The following is a 20,345-nucleotide window of genomic DNA, read 5'->3' as shown; positions in this document are numbered from 1 at the left end:
TGTGTGTGTGTGTGTGTGTGTGTGTGTGTGTGTGTGTGTGTGTGTGTGTGTGTGTGTGTGTGTGTATGTATATATGTGTGTGTGTATATATATATATATATATATGTATGTGTGTGTGTGTGTGTATGTGTGTATATATATATATATATGTATGTGTGTATATATATATATATATATATATATATATGTGTATGTGTGTGTGTGTTTTAATTGAGCATATACTTTATCGCTCATTATTTGTATTATTTTATAGTCTTTGTTGCTCATCTTTATCAAAGGTGCCAATCTTTTTGTACCTGGCTGTATATGCTCTGTATTGCTATGGGTATTGGGGATATATGCCATATTATATAGTGTATATTATTCCTATAGGACTAATGTCAACTGTGCTGCTATTGGTGTTTCAACAAAACAGCTCTAAGGGATAATGTAATGTCGTTATGAATTAGTTTAAACCTCATTCTTCTTGTTCGTTTTTTTGTTGTTGCGCTAAACAACCGTTTAATTTTACAAAGAATAAACTTGATCAACTAATTTGATCTCTGTTAAATCTATCATGGTTTTATTTCTTTCAATGTTTATGGTGAAATGTTGCTACACGTTTTAAATGATATTACTTAATGTGACGAGACAGAGACTTAGTGTCAATTAGGCATAGAGTCGATTAGATTTCCAGTTATGCTTTCATTCTAGTCTATACACATCATCCTCTGTAGTCTATACACATCATCCTCTGTAGTCTATTCACATCATCCTCTATACACATCATCCTCTGTAGTCTATACACATCATCCTCTATACACATCATCCTCTGTAGTCTATACACATCATCCTCTGTAGTCTATACACATCATCCTCTGTAGTCTATACACATCATCCTCTGTAGTCTATACACATCATCCTCTATAGTCTATACACATCATCCTCTGTAGTCTATACACATCATCCTCTGTAGTCTATACACATCATCCTCTATAGTCTATACACATCATCCTCTATAGTCTATACACATCATCCTCTGTAGTCTATACACATCATCCTCTATAGTCTATACACATCATCCTCTGTAGTCTATACACATCATCCTCTATACACATCATCCTCTGTTGTCTATACACATCATCCTCTATAGTCTGTACACATCATCCTCTGTAGTCTATACACATCATCCTCTATAGTCTATACACATCATCCTCTGTAGTCTATACACATCATCCTCTGTAGTCTATACACATCATCCTCTGTAGTCTATTCACATCATCCTCTGTAGTCTATACACATCATCCTCTATAGTCTATACACTTCATCCTCTATAGTCTGTACACATCATCCTCTATACACATCATCCTCTGTAGTCTATACACATCATCCTCTATAGTCTATACACATCATCCTCTGTAGTCTATACACATCATCCTCTATAGTCTATACACATCATCCTCTGTAGTCTATACACATCATCCTCTGTAGTCTATACACATCATCCTCTATAGTCTATACACATCATCCTCTGTAGTCTATACACATCATCCACTATAGTCTATTCACATCATCCTCTGTAGTCTATTCACATCATCCTCTGTAGTCTGTACACATCATCCACTGTAGTCTATACACATCATCCTCCAAAGTCTATACACATCATCCTCTATAGTCTATTCACATCATCCTCTATAGTCTATTCACATCATCCTCTATAGTCTATACACATCATCCTCTGTAGTCTATACACATCATCCTCTATAGTCTATTCACATCATCCTCTATAGTCTATACACATCATCCTCTGTAGTCTATACACATCATCCTCTGTAGTCTATACACATCATCCTCTGTAGTCTATACACATCATCCTCTATAGTCTATACACATCATCCTCTGTAGTCTATACACATCATCCTCTGTAGTCTATACACATCATCCTCTGTAGTCTATACACATCATCCTCTGTAGTCTATACACATCATCCTCTGTAGTCTATACACATCATCCTCTGTAGTCTATACACATCATCCTCTGTAGTCTATACACATCATCCTCTGTAGTCTATACACATCATCCTCTGTAGTCTATACACATCATCCTCTATAGTCTGTACACATCATCCTCTATAGTCTGTACACATCATCCTCTATACACATCATCCTCTGTAGTCTATACACATCATCCTCTATAGTCTATACACATCATCCTCTGTAGTCTATACACATCATCCTCTGTAGTCTATACACATCATCCTCTGTAGTCTATTCACATCATCCTCTGTAGTCTGTACACATCATCCTCTATATTCTATACACATCATCCTCTGTAGTCTATACACATCATCCTCTGTAGTCTATACACATCATCCTCTGTAGTCTATTCACATCATCCTCTGTAGTCTATACACATCATCCTCTGTAGTCTATACACATCATCCTCTGTAGTCTATACACATCATCCTCTGTAGTCTATACACATCATCCTCTATAGTCTATACACTTCATCCTCTATAGTCTGTACACATCATCCTCTATAGTCTATACACATCATCCTCTGTAGTCTATACACATCATCCTCTGTAGTCTGTACACATCATCCTCTATAGTCTATACACGTCATCCTCTGTAGTCTATACACATCATCCTCTGTAGTCTATACACATCATCCTCTGTAGTCTATACACATCATCCTCTATTCACATCATCCTCTATAGTCTATACACATCATCCTCTGTAGTCTATACACATCATCCTCTGTAGTCTATACACTTCATCCTCTGTAGTCTATACACATCATCCTCTATAGTCTATACACATCATCCTCTGTAGTCTATACACATCATCCTCTATAGTCTGTACACATCATCCTCTATACACATCATCCTCTATAGTCTATACACTTCATCCTCTGTAGTCTATACACATCATCCTCTATAGTCTATACACATCATCCTCTGTAGTCTATACACATCATCCTCTATAGTCTATACACTTCATCCTCTGTAGTCTATACACTTCATCCTCTGTAGTCTATACACATCATCCTCTGTAGTCTGTACACATCATCCTCTGTAGTCTATACACATCATCCTCTGTAGTCTATTCACATCATCCTCTGTAGTCTGTACACATCATCCTCTGTATGTTTCAGTGTGTGTCACTGATGGTGTAATGGTCTATTGACTTGCACACTGACAAGAGTACAGAGATGTACAGATCCTTGACACAACATAGCAGCAGAAGAAATGACGTCAATGCAAAGGCAATGCCGCGTTCATAGCAACTGGGAACATGGAAATCTCCGACCTCAGCGTGTTCATAGCAACTGGGAACATGGAAATCTCCGACCTCAGCGCGTTCATAGCAACTGGGAACATGGAAATCTCCGACCTCAGCGCGTTCATAGCAACTGGGAACATGGAAATCTCCGACCTCAGCGCGTTCAAGACAACTAGGGAACTCTGGGGGAAAAAAAGAGCTCTGACTAGGGATAAACGAATTTGAATTGTTCATCTAACTTGGAATTCCAAGTCGGAAATTCCGGCATCTTTCTAGATCTCCGACCTGACTTCATCATTTTACCCCCCCCCCCCCCCTGTTCTCAGTTGTTTTGAATGCGCTATACTAATGGCTGGCTTGCCTCCTGCCTCCTGCAGCAAAGCAGCTGAGGGTCTTTCTCTGACATTAATGCATTTCTCATCTTATTAGTTTGGCAGACAACAGAGAGAGAGAGAACGAGAGACCATCCATCCCCTGGTCCCTAATCCATCCACACATCCGCTCTCACAGATTGAGTGAGCAACAGAAAGGGAGAGTGTTAGGAGGGAGAGAGAGAGAGAGAGCCCATGCTTGGCAGGGAGAGAGAGAGTGCGTGGCAGAGAGAGAGAGAGAGAGAGAGAGTGTGCGGCTGAGAGAGAGAGAGACAGACATAGAGTGCTAGCAGCAGTCAGAGCGTCAATGTGAACAGAACCGAGATGAAAGACGAGGAAGATTCCTACTGAAAATAATCTGTTGGATGATTCTCTCTCCCAACTGAGCTGAGCGCTGAATGTTCTTCTGACTGCTGTATGGATGAATCACCTGTTTCTTCTTATTAAGGCTATTTCTCAGGCATCGCTGGAGATGCCCTTTTAAGTGCATTGAGCTGGAGACAGAGCGCTGAGAACAGAAGGCACAGAGAGAGAGAGACATCCAACTGAGAAGAGCCCCCACTCTTCAATTCACCCACCCACCTACCCTTTACATCAGAACATTATTCTCTCACCCTTTCCTGTTGTTCTATCTCTCTCTCTCTCTCTCTCTCTCTCTCTCTCTCTCTGTTTCTCTCTGCCTTTCTGCACAACGGTATTACGGTGTATTTACTGAGGGCGAAAAGGAGGGATTCTACCACCCAACAATCCTCGCCATGGGAGATAAAGGCACAAGGTAAGCAGGGAATATCATGTGGGTGTTTCATGACGCTGTGGAGGGTAGAGAGGATAACATCTTTGACTGCTGTATTCTGATTCTACAGTATGGCGGCTTCTCTTCCATCAGTGTTATCTGCTGTAGGATCCCCATGCTGTGTCCCTTTTTGTTATTTCATCATTGTGTGTGTGTGTGTGTGTGTGTGTGTGTGTGTGTGTGTGTGTGTGTGTGTGTGTGTGTGTGTGTGTGTGTGTGTGTGTGTGTGTGTGTGTGTGTGTGTGTGTGTGGTGTGTGTGTGTGTGTGCGGACACGCATTTGTGTGCATCTGTACTTGTGTGTGTTGCTGCGTATGTTCAACTTGTGCTCGTGTTAGTACTCTCTATCATTTTCCCAGTAAATGTAATGTCAAAGGTAGTTTATCTGTTGTGTTTCTGAGTCACCGGCAATGTAACTCCCTGCCCAGCTAGCAACCTCAACTACCTCTCTCTACCCAGCCTCTCCTCTCTCCTACCCAGCCTCTCCTCTCTCCTACCCAGCCTCTCTCCTCTCTCTACCCAGCCTCTCTCCTCTCTCTACCCAGCCTCTCTCCTCTCTCTACCCAGCCTCTCTCCTCTCTCTACCCAGGCTCTCTCCTCTCTCTACCCAGCCTCTCTCCTCTCTCTACCCAGCCTCTCTCTCTCTACCCAGCCTCTCTCCTCTCTCTACCCAGGCTCTCTCCTCTCTCTACCCAGGCTCTCTCCTCTCTCTACCCAGCCTCTCTCCTCTCTCTACCCAGGCTCTCTCCTCTCTCTACCCAGCCTCTCTCCTCTCTCTACCCAGGCTCTCTCCTCTCTCTACCCTGCCTCTCTCCTCTCTCTACCCAGCCTCTCTCCTCTCTCTACCCAGGCTCTCTCCTCTCTCTACCCAGCCTCTCTCCTCTCTCTACCCAGGCTCTCTCCTCTCTCTACCCAGCCTCTCTCCTCTCTCTACCCAGGCTCTCTCCTCTCTCTACCCTGCCTCTCTCCTCTCTCTACCCAGCCTCTCTCCTCTCTCTACCCAGGCTCTCTCCTCTCTCTACCCAGCCTCTCTGCTCTCTCTACCCAGCCTCTCTCCTCTCTCTACCCAGCCTCTCTCCTCTCTCTACCCAGCCTCTCTCCTCTCTCTACCCAGCCTCTCTCCTCTCTCTACCCAGCCTCTCTCCTCTCTCTACCCTGCCTCTCTCCTCTCTCTACCCAGCCTCTCTCCTCTCTCTACCCAGGCTCTCTCCTCTCTCTACCCAGCCTCTCTCCTCTCTCTACCCAGCCTCTCTCCTCTCTCTACCCAGCCTCTCTCCTCTCTCTACCCAGCCTCTCTCCTCTCTCTACCCAGCCTCTCTCCTCTCTCTACCCAGCCTCTCTCCTCTCACTACCCAGCATCACTCCTCTCACTACCCAACCTCAGACCTCTTTTTCTGGGGAAGCTGCTGAGGGGGACAGGGTTACCTGCCATCCAACCCCAACAAGCCCAGAGGAGCTGAGGTCTACAGCATAGGCACCCCAACCACCTGATTCATTTCAGAGGAAGTGAGAGATTGATTTTTGGGTGTGTGGATTGTGCTTCCTGTCCATTGTTCCATCATACCACGGAGAGGATCGCTCTAATGGAAGAGGATGTGGTATGTTACTGTGAGGCCAAGAGATGTCAATCACAAGTACTGGTTTCACACCCCCACATGAACTGAGTTAGATAAATCCACAACATGGTCAACAGTATGTGGACACCTGCTCGTCGAACATCTCATTCCAAAAATCATGGGCATTAATATGGAGTTGGTCCCTCCTTTACTGCTATAACAGCCTCCACTCTTCTGGGAAGGCTTTCCACTAGATGTTGGAACATTGCTGTGGGGGACTTGCTGTGGGGACTTTCTTCCATTCAGCCACAACAGCATTAGTGAGGTCGGGCACTGATGTTGGGCGATTAGGCCTGGCTGGCAGTCGACGTTCCAATTCATCCCAAAGGTGTTCGATGGGGTTGAGGTCAGAGCTCTGTGCAGGCCAGTTAAGTTCTTCCACACCGATCTCGACAAACCATTTCTGCATGGACCTTGCTTTGTGCACGGGGGCGTTGTCATGCTGAAACAGGAAAGGGCCTTCCACAAACTGTTGCCACAAAGTTGGAAGCCCAGAATTGTCTAGAATGTCATTGTATGCTGTAGTGTTAAGATTTCCTTTCACTGGAACTAAAGGGCCTGAACCACCCAGACTATCCTAACCCTATACCCAGACTATCCTAACCCTATACCCAGACTATCCTAACCCTATACCCAGACTATCCTAACCCTTACCCAGACTATCCTAACCCTATACCCAGACTATCCTAACCCTATACCCAGACTATCCTAACCCTATACCCAGACTATCCTAACCCTATACCCAGACTATCCTAACCCTATACCCAGACTATCCTAACCCTTACCCAGACTATCCTAACCCTTACCCAGACTATCCTAACCCTATACCCAGACTATCCTAACCCTTACCCAGACTATCCTAACCCTATACCCAGACTATCCTAACCCTGACCAGACCTGGGTTCAAATACATTTGGAAGTTAGTATTTAAAAGTTTTTTATTTTAAAGACAATAAGTTGAATATTGGGAATGTATTTGGAAATACACTGACTCAAATACACACCCATACATTTAACCCAGGCATTTAACCCATGCATTTAACCCAGATATTTAACCCAGGTAGTTAACTCAGGTATTTAACCCATGCAATTAACCCATACATTTAACCCAGATATTTAACCCAGACATTTAACCCAGATATTTAACCCAGGCATTTAACCCAGATATTTAACCCAGGTATTTAACCAAGGTATTTAACCCATGCATTTAACCCATACATTTAACCAAGATATTTAACCAAGGTATTTAACCCAGGAATATAACCAAGGTATTTACCCCATAAAATTAAACCAGGCATTTAACCCATGTATTTAACTAGGTATTTAACCCAGGTATTTAACCCATGCAATTAACCCATGTATTTAACTAGGTATTTAACCCAGGTATTTAACCCAGGTATTTAACCCATGTATTTAACCCAGGCATTTAACTAGGTATTTAACCCAGGTATTTAACCCATGCATTTAACTAGGTATTTAACCCAGGTATTTAACTAGGTATTTAACCCAGGTATTTAACTAGGTATTTAACCCATGCATTTAACTAGGTATTTAACCCAGGTATTTAACCCAGGTATTTAACCCAGGTATTTAACTAGGTATTTAACCCAGGTATTTACCCATGCATTTAACTAGGTATTTAACCCAAGTATTTAACTAGGTATTTAACCCATGCAATTAACCCATGTATTTAACTAGGTATTTAACCCAGGTATTTAACCCAGGTATTTAACCCATGTATTTAACCCAGGCATTTAACTAGGTATTTAACCCAGGTATTTAACCCATGCATTTAACTAGGTATTTAACCCAGGTATTTAACTAGGTATTTAACCCAGGTATTTAACTAGGTATTTAACCCATGCATTTAACTAGGTATTTAACCCAGGTATTTAACCCAGGTATTTAACCCAGGTATTTAACTAGGTATTTAACCCAGGTATTTACCCATGGATTTAACTAGGTATTTAACCCAAGTATTTAACTAGGTATTTAACCCAGGTATTTACCCATGCATTTAACTAGGTATTTAACCCAGGTATTTAACCCAGGTATTTAACCCAGGTATTTAACCCAGGTATTTAACTACGTATTTAACCCAGGTATTTAACTAGGCATTTAACTAGGTATTTAACCCAGGTATTTAACTAGGTATTTAACTAGGCATTTAACTAGGTATTTAACCCAGGTATTTAACCCAGGTATTTAACTAGGTATTTAACTAGGTATTTAACCCAGGTATTTAACTCATGCATTTAACTAGGTATTTAACCCAGGTATTTAACCAAGGCATTTAACCCAGGTATTTAACCCAGGTATTTAACCCAGGCATTTAACCCAGGTATTTAACCCAGGTATTTAACTCATGCATTTAACTAGGTATTTAACTAATGCGTTTAACCCAGGTATTTAACCCAGGTATTTAACCCAGGCATTTAACCCAGGCATTTAACCCAGGCATTTAACCCAGGTATTTAACCCAGGCATTTAACCCATGCATTTAATCCATGTATTTAACCCAGGCATTTAACCCAGGTATTTACCCCATGCATTTAACCCAGGCATTTAACTAGGTATTTAACCCAGGCATTTAACCAAGGTATTTTAAAATAGTATTTGAATAACAAATACCCATGTATTTGAACCCAGGTCGGACCCAGACTGACAAACCACAGCAGTGACCCTTGACCTTGATGTTGAGCTGAACCCATGTGACTTGTCATGTGGAAACAGAAATTAGCAGGGTGACAGAGACCCCCCAAATACCCTATTCACACAGAGACACACACACACACACACACACACACACACACACACACACACACACACACACACACAACCTGTCTGACATCTCTCTGATGGACAGCCCTGGGGACTCCTGCTCTCGCCATCTACACGAAGGTCTCCTTCTACAGAGGACTGACAGACCGAGACCCAGATGCAGCACTGTAACTCTGCACTTCCCTCCTGTCTGTCTGTGCTGCTGTGAGTGTCACAGTCGTTTTACAAAGCTGAGTCAAAACAAGGAACAAATGAAGAATGAATGTTAAACACATGTTACACTTATTTCAGTCCTGAGGTGGTGTGTGTGTGTGTGTGTGTGTCTGTGTGTGTGTGTGTGTGTGTGTGTGTGTGTGTGAGAGAGAGAGATTTGCGTGAGCGTTTACACAACTTTTTCTGAAAAAAAAATGCATTGACAGTACAGGGATCATTACTTTACTCACTGCCAACGGCGATCAATGTTTATCCACCTATTTACTTACCACAACATCACTGGGCTGTGTGTGTGTGTGTGTGTGTGTGTGTGTGTGTGTGTGTGTGTGTGTGTGTGTGTGTGTGTGTGTGTGTGTGTGTGTGTGTGTGTGTGTGTGTATTAGTCTTGGCTAGGGATGAGTGGGAAGCTGGAGGAGGGTGTACAGTATCTTGACTTAAATGTTAAGAGCTCTTGATTCATTTATGGATTGGGGCTGAAAGCATCTGACATACCGGAACTGCTAGGGGGAATCCAAGCTGTCCCCTGTAGAAGGATCGTCTCCAGCCATTCACAATAAATTGGCCTTCTGTTTCCCATGTGTCTCATTGCGTCAAGTCCTTCTGAACAAGGGTTGCTGGGCGGAGTGTAGGGGCTTTTCCAATGTACACAGCTTATGAAGGGGGCTTTACCTCCAAAACTTTAACTCCAAACTCTTCAAAACATAACTTTGAAACTATTCATAGGTAACTACCAGCTAGTTGTCTCTCCTTCTCAGTGTTCATGGGTAACTACCAGCTAGTTGTCTCTCCTTCTCAGTATTCATGGGTAACTACCAGCTAGTTGTCTCTCCTTCTCAGTGTTCATGCGTAACTACCAGCTAGTTGTCTCTCCTTCTCAGTGTTCATGGGTAACTACCAACTAGTTGTCTGTCTCTCTGCTCATGGATATATACTAGCTAGCTGTCTGTCTCTGTTTTCATGGATAGATACTAGCTAGCTGTCTGTCTGTCTCTCTGCTCATGGATAGATACTAGCTAGCTGTCTGTCTCTCTGCTCATAGATAGATACTAGCTAGCTGTCTGTCTCTCTGTTTTCATGGATAGATACTAGCTAGCTGTCTGTCTCTGTGCTCTTTATTGATCCTGTTAGCCATCATGGTGGACACTGACATGCATTTGGGGGAAAAGTGAAAGCTTGTTTGCATCTCCCTACTGAAGGCAGCGATGTCTGTCGTGGCCTGTGTGTTAAACAGGGAGAGACTGTCATGCCTCCTTCCCCTATCCACTCCCCCCTCTCTCTCTTCCTCCCTCTCTCTCTCTACTCATCCACTTATCTGCCCTCTCAACCCCTGCTCTGCCTTCCTGGACCTCACTCTCTCTTTCTCTCTCTCTTTCTCTCTCTCTCTCCTCTCCTCATCTCAATTGAGTTTCAGCAGGCTATGTTGCCAATAGAGAATGATTGATTGATAGGGTCTAGAAAGCAGATCGGAGCAGCAGGAGATGATTGATTGATAGGGTCTAGAAAGGAAATAGAAAAAGCAGCATTTGATCGCAGCCAGAGAGGCAGAGGCGCCGGAGGGGATGGCTGCCGTTTTACAGGCTCCTAACCAACTGTGCTATTTTGTTCGTTTTCTCGCATTGTTTGAAATTTATGTTGCTGCTATCGTCTCTTATGACCAAAAAAAGCTTTGGGATATCAGAACAGCGATTACTCACATCGAACTGGACGAAGATTTTTTCTTTAATGAGTACAACGTGAATTATATACTGCTTCTCAGAGACCAGGCCCAAATCCTTGTCATTTGCGTGAAGAAAAGACAGAAATACAGGGGGCAGAGTTCGGGGTGCCTTGTGAGAATTCGTCGGCAAGTGGGTAACCCACCTCTACCATCCGTTCTATTGGCCAACATGCAATCACTGGAGAATAAACTGGATGATCTCTGTTCGAGACTATCCTACCGACGGGACATTAAAAACTATTGTATCTTATGTTTCACCGAGTCGTGGTTGAACGACGACGCAGATAATATACAGTTGGTTGGGTTTTCCGTTCATCGGCAGGACAGAACAGCTGCGTCCGGTAAGACGAGGGGTGGTGGTGTGTGTCTATTGGTCAGTAACAGCTGGTACGTGATGTCTAATATTAAAGAAGTCTCGAGGTATTGCTCACCTGAGGTGGAGTACCTCATGATAAGCTGTAGACCACACTATTTACCAAGAGAGTTTTCATCTATATTTTTTGTAGCCCTCTATTTACCACCACAAACCGATGCTGGAACTAAGACTCAACGAACTGTATAAGGCCATAAGCAGACAAGAAAATGCTCATCCAGAAGCGGCGCTCCTAGTGGCCGGGGACTTTAATGCAGGGAAACTTTAATCCGTTTTACCTAAATTCTACCAGCATGTCACATGTGCAACCAGAGGAAAGAAAACTCAAGACCACCTTTACTCCACACACAGAGATGCATACAAAGCTCTCCCTCAACCTCCATTAGGAAAATCTGACCATAATTCTATCCTCCTGATTCCTGCATACAAGCAAAAACTAAAGCAGGAAGTACCAGTGACTCGCTCAATACGGAAGTGGTCAGATGACGCGGATCAAATCAAATCAAATCAAATTTATTTATATAGCCCTTCGTACATCAGCTGAAATCTCAAAGTGCTGTACAGAAACCCAGCCTAAAACCCCAAACAGCAAGCAATGCATGTGAAAGAAGCACGGTGGCTGGGAAAAACTCCCTAGGAAAAACTCCTGAGAAAGGCCAAAAACCTAGGAAGAAACCTAGAGAGGAACCAGGCTATGAGGGGTGGCCAGTCCTCTTCTGGCTGTGCCGGGTGGATATTATAACAGAACATGGTCAAGATGTTAAAATGTTCGTAAATGACCAGCATGGTCAAATAATAATAATCATAGTAATTGTCGAGGGTGCAACAAGCACGTCCGGTGAACAGGTCAGGGTTCCGTAGCCGCAGGCAGAACAGTTGAAACTGGAGCAGCAGCATGGCCAGGTGGACTGGGGACAGCAAGGAGTCATCATGCCAGGTAGTCCTGAGGCATGGTCCTAGGGCTCAGGTCCTCCGAGAGAAAGAAAGAAAGAGAGAATTAGAGAGAGCATATTTACATTCACACAGGACACCGGATAAGACAAGAGAATACTCCAGATGTAACAGACTGACCCTAGCCCCCCGACACATAAACTACTGCAGCATAAATACTGGAGGCTGAGACAGGAGGGATCAGAAGACACTCTGGCCCCATCCGATGATACCCCCGGACAGGGCCAAACAGGCAGGATATAACCCCACCCACTTTGCCAAAGCACAGCCCCCACACCACTAGAGGGATATCTACAACCACCAACTTACCGTCCGAAGACAAGGCCGAGTATAGCCCACAAAGATCTCCGCCACGGCACAACCCAAGGGGGGGGGCGCCAACCCAGACAGGAAGACCACGTCAGTGGCTCAACCTACTCAAGTGACGCACCCCTCCCATGGACGGCATGGAAGAACACCAGTAAGTCAGTGACTCAGCCCCTGTAAAAGGGTTAGAGGCAGAGAATCCCAGTGGGAAGAGGGGAACCGACAAGGCAGAGACAGCAAGGGCGGTTCGTTGCTCCAGCCTTTCCGTTCACCTTCACACTCCTGGGCCAGACTATACTTAATCATAGGACCTACTGAAGAGATAAGTCTTCAGTAAAGACTTAAAGGTTGAGACTGAGTCTGCGTCTCTCACATGGGTAGGCAGACCATTCCATAAAAATGGAGCTCTATAGGAGAAAGCCCTACCTCCAGCCGTTTGCTTAGAAATTCTAGGGACAATTAGGAGGCCTGCGTCTTGTGACCGTAGCGTACGTGTAGGTATGTACGGCAGGACCAAATCGGAAAGATAGGTAGGAGCAAGCCCATGTAATGCTTTGTAGGTTAGCAGTAAAACCTTGAAATCAGCCCTTGCCTTAACAGGAAGCCAGTGTAGGGAGGCTAGCACTGGAGTAATATGATCAAATTTTTTGGTTCTAGTCAGGATTCTAGCAGCCGTATTTAGCACTAACTGAAGTTTGTTTAGTGCTTTATCCGGGTAGCCGGAAAGTAGAGCATTGCAGTAGTCGAGCCTAGAAGTAACAAAAGCATGGATTAATTTTTCTGCGTCATTTTTGGACAGAAAGTTTCTGATTTTTGCAATGTTACGTAGATGGAAAAAAGCTGTCCTTGAAGCAGTCTTGATATGTTCTTCAAAAGAGAGATCAGGGTCCAGAGTAACGCCGAGGTCCTTCACAGTTTTATTTGAGACGACTGTACAACCATCCAGATTAATTGTCAGATTCAACAGAAGATCTCTTTGTTTCTTGGGACCTAGGACAAGCATCTCTGCTAAACGATGCTAAACTACAGAACTGTTTTGTTAGCACAGACTGGAATATGTTCCGGGATTCATCCAATGGCATTGATGAAATCCGGGTGAAATGGCCACCCGGACTATTTACATTGTGCCCCCCCCCCCTTTGTTTTTACACTGTTGCTACTTGCTGTTTATTATCTATGCATAGTCACTCTACCCCCACCTACATGCACCTGCAGGTGGCAGTAAATGTCAACAAGCATAATTCCAAAATGTTGAATTTATTTCAATTTAGTACAGCAGTAGATATATAAATAGTATGTGAACATTATTAAAGTGACCAGTGTTCAATGACTATGTACACAGGGCAGAAGTGTCTAAGGTGTGATTTCCTAACTGTGGGGCAGGAGGGGTCGGCAGGGAGTCCCCCCCCCCCCCAAACACAAAAAATGTATAATAATAATAATTTGGAAGAAGGAACTTAGTCCGGTTTTAAACTTGCTCTTGAAAGTTATAATAGTAGAATGCACAAGGTACCATTTCTAATATGGGTATTGCATCATCAGTTCCTCTTGTCATGTCCGTCATTACAGACCTTAGAGAGATATTTATAACATGAAATGTCCAGATCAACTATCCCACGTCAGCTAACGTTTTTTTTGTTTATTTTTTTTTAGCCCAAACATATTGAAGTAATGTTTGATTTACTCAAATATCACATGAATACAAATTAGACATGGAAAAAATGTGTAGAGTTGCAAGAAAATGTGCTTTAAACCTGCAAAATTCTCTCCACCAACAAGAGGGATGTGAACAGTTTGTGTTATGAACAGTAGTGCTTGTGGCCATAGAAATAGACATGGGGGGGATGTTCCCCAATGCCGGAAGGGCGGCCCGAGTGAAAAAGTTTGTTGAAGGCTGAGCTGAAGTCGATGAACGGTATTCATACATAGGTATTCCTTTTGTCCAGGTGGGATAGGGTAATGCCAATGCCAATACCAATGCCAATGCCAATGCTAATAGCAATGCCAATGCCAATGCAATGTCAATGCCAATGCAATGTCAATGTCAATGTCAATGCCAATGTCAATGCCAATACCAATGCAATGCCAATGCCAATGGCGTCGTTCATGGATCTGCTTTGGGACGGTATGCAAATGGTCGTGGGTCTAGGGTGTCAGGTAAGATGGAAGAGATATGGTCCTTAACCAACCTCTCAATGCACTTCATGATAACGGAAGTCATTTGGTTCAGTTACCTTCGCTTTCTTGAGTACAGGAACGATGGTGGAATCATCGGAGTCCATGACTTCAGGAGAGATGTTCAGTCTGCTAGGGTTAGGGGTTAGGGTTAGTATTAGGGGTTAGGGTAAGGGGTTAGGGGTTAGGGTAGGGGTTAGGGGTTAGGGGTTAGGGTTAGTGTTAGGGGTTAGGGGTTAGGGGTTAGGGTTAGTGTTAGGGGTTAGGGTAAGGGGTTAGTGTTAGGGGTTAGGGGTTAGGGGTTAGGGTTAGTGTTAGGGGTTAGGGTAAGGGGTTAGGGTTAGTGTTAGGGGTTAGGGGTTAGGGTTAGTGTTAGGGGTTAGGGGTTAGGGTAAGGGGTTAGGGTTAGTGTTAGGGGTTAGGGGTTAGGGTTAGTGTTAGGGGTTAGGGGTTAGGGTTAGTGTTAGGGGTTAGGGTTAGGGGTTAGGGGTTAGGGTTAGTGTTAGGGGTTAGGGGTTAGGGTTAGTGTTAGGGGTTAGGGTTAGGGGTTAGGGGTTAGGGTTAGTGTTAGGGGTTAGGGTTAGGGGTTAGGGGTTAGGGTTAGGGGTTAGGGGTTAGGGTAAGGGGTTAGGGGTTAGGGGTTAGGGTTAGGGGTTAGGGGTTAGGGTTAGTGTTAGGGGTTAGGGTTAGTGTTAGGGGTTAGGGTTAGTGTTAGGGGTTAGGGTTAGGGGTTAGGGGTTAGGGTAAGGGGTTAGGGTTAGGGGTTAGGGTAAGGGTTAGGGGTTAGGGTAGGGGTTAGGGGTTAGTGTTAGTGTTAGGGGTTAGGGGTTAGGGTTAGGGGTTAGGGGTTAGGGTTAGTATTAGGGGTTAGGGTAAGGGTTAGGGGTTAGGGTAGGGGTTAGGGGTTAGTGTTAGTGTTAGGGGTTAGGGTAAGGGGTTAGGGTTAGTGTTAGGGGTTAGGGTAAGGGGTTAGTGTTAGGGGTTAGGGGTTAGGGTTAGGGGTTAGGGGTTAGGGTAAGGGGTTAGTGTTAGGGGTTAGGGTAAGGGTTAGGGGTTAGGGTAGGGGTTAGGGGTTAGTGTTAGTGTTAGGGGTTAGGGTAAGGGGTTAGGGTTAGTGTTAGGGGTTAGGGTAAGGGGTTAGTGTTAGGGGTTAGGGTAAGGGGTTAGGGTTAGTGTTAGGGGTTAGGGTTAGGGGTTAGGGGTTAGGGTTAGTGTTAGGGGTTAGGGTTAGGGGTTAGGGGTTAGGGTTAGTGTTAGGGGTTAGGGTTAGGGGTTAGGGGTTAGGGTTAGGGGTTAGGGGTTAGGGTAAGGGGTTAGGGTAAGGGGTTAGGGTTAGTGTTAGGGGTTAGGGGTTAGGGGTTAGGGTTAGTGTTAGGGGTTAGGGTTAGTGTTAGGGGTTAGGGGTTAGGGTTAGTGTTAGGGGTTAGGGGTAAGGGTTAGGGGTTAGGGTAGGGGTTAGTGTTAGTGTTAGGGGTTAGGGTTAGGGGTTAGGGTTAGTGTTAGGGGTTAGGGTAGGGGTTAGGGGTTAGGGTTAGTGTTAGGGGTTAGGGTAAGGGGTTAGGGTAAGGGTTAGGGGTTAGGGTTAGTGTTAGGGGTTAGGGTAAGGGGTTAGGGTTAGTGTTAGGGGTTAGGGTAAGGGGTTAGTGTTAGGGGTTAGGGGTTAGGGTTAGTATTAGGGGTTAGGGTAAGGGTTAGGGGTTAGGGTAGGGGTTAGGGGTTAGTGTTAGTGTTAGGGGTTAGGGTAAGGGGTTAGGGTTAGTGTTAGGGGTTAGGGTAAGGGGTTAGTGTTAGGGGTTAGGGGTTAGGGGTTAGGGTTAGGGGTTAGGGGTTAGGGTAAGGGGTTAGTGTTAGGGGTTAGGGTAAGGGGTTAGTGTTAGGGGTTAGGGTAAGGGGTTAGGGTTAGTGTTAGGGGTTAGGGTTAGGGGTTAGGGGTTAGGGTTAGTGTTAGGGGTTAGGGTTAGGGGTTAGGGGTTAGGGTTAGTGTTAGGGGTTAGGGTTAGGGGTTAGGGGTTAGGGTTAGGGGTTAGGGGTTAGGGTAAGGGGTTAGGGTAAGGGGTTAGGGTTAGTGTTAGGGGTTAGGGGTTAGGGGTTAGGGTTAGTGTTAGGGGTTAGGGTTAGTGTTAGGGGTTAGGGGTTAGGGTTAGTGTTAGGGGTAAGGGTTAGGGGTTAGGGTTAGTGTTAGGGGTTAGGGGTTAGGGGTTAGGGGTTAGGGTTAGTGTTAGGGGTTAGGGTTAGTGTTAGGGGTTAGGGGTTAGGGTTAGTGTTAGGGGTTAGGGTAAGGGTTAGGGGTTAGGGTAAGGGGTTAGGGGTTAGGGTTAGTGTTAGGGGTTAGGGTAAGGGTTAGGGGTTAGGGGTAAGGGGTTAGGGGTTAGGGTTAGTGTTAGGGGTTAGGGTTAGTGTTAGGGGTTAGGGTAAGGGTTAGGGGTAAGGGTAAGGGTTAGGGTAGGGGTTAGGGTTAGGGGTTAGGGTTAGTGTTAGGGGTTAGGGGTAAGGGGTTAGGGTTAGTGTTAGGGGTTAGGGTAAGGGGTTAGGGTAAGGGGTTAGGGGTTAGGGGTTAGGGGTTAGGGGTTAGTGTTAGGGGTTAGGGTAAGGGTTAGGGGTAAGGGTAAGGGTTAGGGGTTAGGGGTTAGGGTAAGGGGTTAGGGTAAGGGGTAAGGGTTAGGGTTAGGGGTTAGTGTTAGGGGTTAGGGTTAGGGGTTAGTGTTAGGGGTTAGGGTTAGGGGTTAGGGGTTAGGGTTAGTGTTAGGGGTTAGGGTAAGGGGTTAGGGTAAGGGTTAGGGGTTAGGGTAAGGGGTTAGGGGTTAGGGTTAGGGGTTAGGGTAAGGGGTTAGGGTAAGGGTAAGGGGTTAGGGTAAGGGTTAGGGGTTAGGGGTTAGGGTTAGGGGTTAGGGTTAGTGTTAGGGGTTAGGGTTAGGGTTAGGGGTTAGGGTTAGGGTTAGGGTAAGGGTTAGGGTTAGGGTTAGAGGTTAGTCTGGTAAAATAATACACTGACATTAAGTGTGGCAACACTAGTAGGGAGAAATATCATATTTTATTTCAGGGGTCAAATGGGGGTGAAAAGCCTTTTGGTGTAGTTATCCTTACAGTAATCTCAATAGGACTTTTTCTAAGTGTTTTTATTCTGCACAAAGACTGTGTAAACTGTAAACAGCGTAATAATTTGCATACCAAAGTTAATATTCAACTGAGTACAGGAGCAGCAGAGTCAAATAGCCTGAGTCATCTGTTGTTGCCATGTAAACCACAACCCTAATCCTATCCCTGTTGCCATGTAAACCATAACCCTAACCCTGTTGCCATGTAAACCATAACCCTATCCCTGTTGTCATGTAAACCACAACACTAAACCTAACCATGTTGCCATGTAAACCACAACACTAAACCTAACCATGTTGCCATGTAAACCACAACACTAAACCTAACCATGTTGCCATGTAAACCACAACACTAAACCTAACCATGTTGCCATGTAAGCCACAACACTAAACCTAACCATGTTGCCATGTTAACCACAACACTAAACCTAACCATGTTGCCATGTAAACCACAACACTAAACCTAACCATGTTGCCATGTATACCACAACACTAAACCTAACCATATTGCCATGTAAGCCACAACACTCACATCATCATGTCAGAGCTGCAATGTTTATCAGAAAGATTTACATTGTTTTTGTTTTTAACATTTGAATAAATTGTTTTGTTTAAAGGAGGGACAGGGAGGGAGAGAGGAAGGAGAGGGAGGGCAGGGAGGGAGGTAGCGAGGGAGGACAGGGAGGGAGAGGAGGGGATAGGGATGGAGAGAGAGAGAGAGGGAGGGAGGATCAGGTGGGAGGGAGGGCAAGAGGGAGGGAGAGAGGGGGGACAGGGAGGGAGAGGGGGAGGACAGCGAGGGAAGAAAGCGAGGGAGGCAAGGGGGAATGAGAACAGGGAAGATACAGAGGGAGGGAGGACAGGGAAGGAGGGAGGGAGGATACGGACGGAGGGAGGGGGGGCGGGACGATACCGAGGGAGGACAGGGAGGTACAGTAATTGCATTGGACACCATTTAACAGTCAGGATAGGAGAGCGCCATCAGTGCTTAGTAAACTGAGTGAGTGACCGACCTGGATCCAAATAGTATTTGTTGTCTTTCAATTACTTTAACTGCATTTGATTAAGCTTGACTGGAGCAATGAAACCAATAGAATAGAGCCAAAAGTGTAAGCACATATGGCACTTCAGGCAGGCTCAATCAAATGCTCAAAGTATTTGAAAAATTATACAAATGCTGCTTGACCCCAGGTGTGGTGAGAATGCCTGCCTCTCCCATCATGGTTGTACAGTATTAGAAGCCTTAGAGAGTCAGTGTTGTGCTATAGGCCTGCTGAGTATGGAATGCCGTTTGGGTCAAAAAAAGAGACACGATACAAGATACACAAAAATAACACAATTTGACGCGTCAAATAAGCTTTTTAACCAATCAGGACCTGAATATGACTGCATGTCACATAATAATTTGACACGTTCATTCATTCTTTACGGAGTTACTACACATCGATTACACTACGACTCATATTTCAGAGGGATTCACCTATACGCGTGCTATGATGCTGGTAAAGTTTTGTCTCGCGGCCGCACGTGCCGCACAAGGCAGACTCACACTTCTAAGTTCTGGTCAGAAAAAAAAGTTTGCTAGCATTTACATTTAGCAGACGCTCTTATCCAGAGCGACTTACAGTAGTGAATGCATACATTTAATAAATTTTTGATTTTTTTGTACTGGCCCCCTCTGGGAATCAAACCCACAACCCTGGCATTACACACACCATGCTGGCGTTGCAAACACCATGCTCTACCAACTGAGCCACAGGGAAGACTAGCTAGTAGATGGATGCACAACAATGTTCTCCCCTAAAAACATGGCAAAACGACATCATCTCTTTCTGTAGTTATAGTTAGCTAGCTAACTATCTAGCTAGGTGTCATCATCTAAAATACCCCTAATTTATAAGGCAGTTTTCATATTTGGTTGATGATGGTCGGACCCGGTCCGGTCAAGTCACACTAGCCAGATGGAGCTAGCTAGCTGCTTATTTTTACATTTATGTCATTTAGCAGACACTCTTATCCAGAGCGACTTACAGTAGTGAATGCATACATTTATTTTTTTTCCCCCCCTGTGCTGGCCCCCCGTGGGAATCGAACCCACAACCCTGGCGTTGCAAACACCATGCTCTACCAACTGAGCTACAAGGATGCCTGTAGCTCAGGATGCCATGCTTATAATGGTTAGCTTGGGACAACGGGGATATGTAGCTGGCTAGCTTGTTTAGTTCGTTATCTAGCTGGCTAGATAGTTATTTTCATGAACTGAAGTACGATTTAAATAGGAGACTAATACGTGGCTGCCTAGCTAATACTTAGACACATGGATTCCTAAATCATTGCTAAAAATATAGAAAATTATTGCAGTTTCTGGTCATTGTTTTCAGTCTGGTTGCATTGATGCTAGGTACCAAGCTAAAGCTAATTTCACTAGTTACTCCACACTGTCTCCAGAAGTTGCTAATAACATCAGTATCAAAGATACATTTGTGAGTGACTTCCCAACGTAGCAGGGAAACAGCCTACCTCCAGTTTCCAAACTGTCATCAACATTGACAAAATGCTTGATTATTATTCTGTATTTTTTTAAATGTACCTTCATTTAACTAGGCAAGTCAGTTAAGAACAAATTCTTATTTTCAATGACGGCCTAGAAACAGTGGGTTAACTACCTTGTTCAGGGGCAGAATGACAGAAT

The 20,345-nt window shown here is 44.5% G+C and overlaps 1 protein-coding gene across 2 annotated transcripts in view; it reads left to right on the top strand.

Annotated features, from left to right (window-relative positions):
- Positions 1-3,893: 3,893 nt before the first annotated feature.
- arrb1 (arrestin, beta 1) overlaps positions 3,894-20,345 on the top strand; it is a 54,750-nt gene continuing 38,298 nt past the window's right edge. For both annotated transcript variants that reach the window (XM_029773883.1, XM_029773882.1), the window contains exon 1: positions 3,894-4,409. In XM_029773883.1, the coding sequence (XP_029629743.1) occupies positions 4,390-4,409 (20 nt within the window). In that variant the 5' untranslated portion in view covers positions 3,894-4,389. The remainder of the gene's footprint in view (positions 4,410-20,345) is intronic.

Source organism: Salmo trutta, chromosome 13, assembly GCF_901001165.1.
Source record: "Salmo trutta chromosome 13, fSalTru1.1, whole genome shotgun sequence".
In the NCBI taxonomy this organism is placed as follows: domain Eukaryota; kingdom Metazoa; phylum Chordata; class Actinopteri; order Salmoniformes; family Salmonidae; genus Salmo; species Salmo trutta.
The sequence above is the reverse complement of the archived record's forward strand: the minus strand, read 5'-3'. Positions and strand labels throughout refer to the sequence as shown.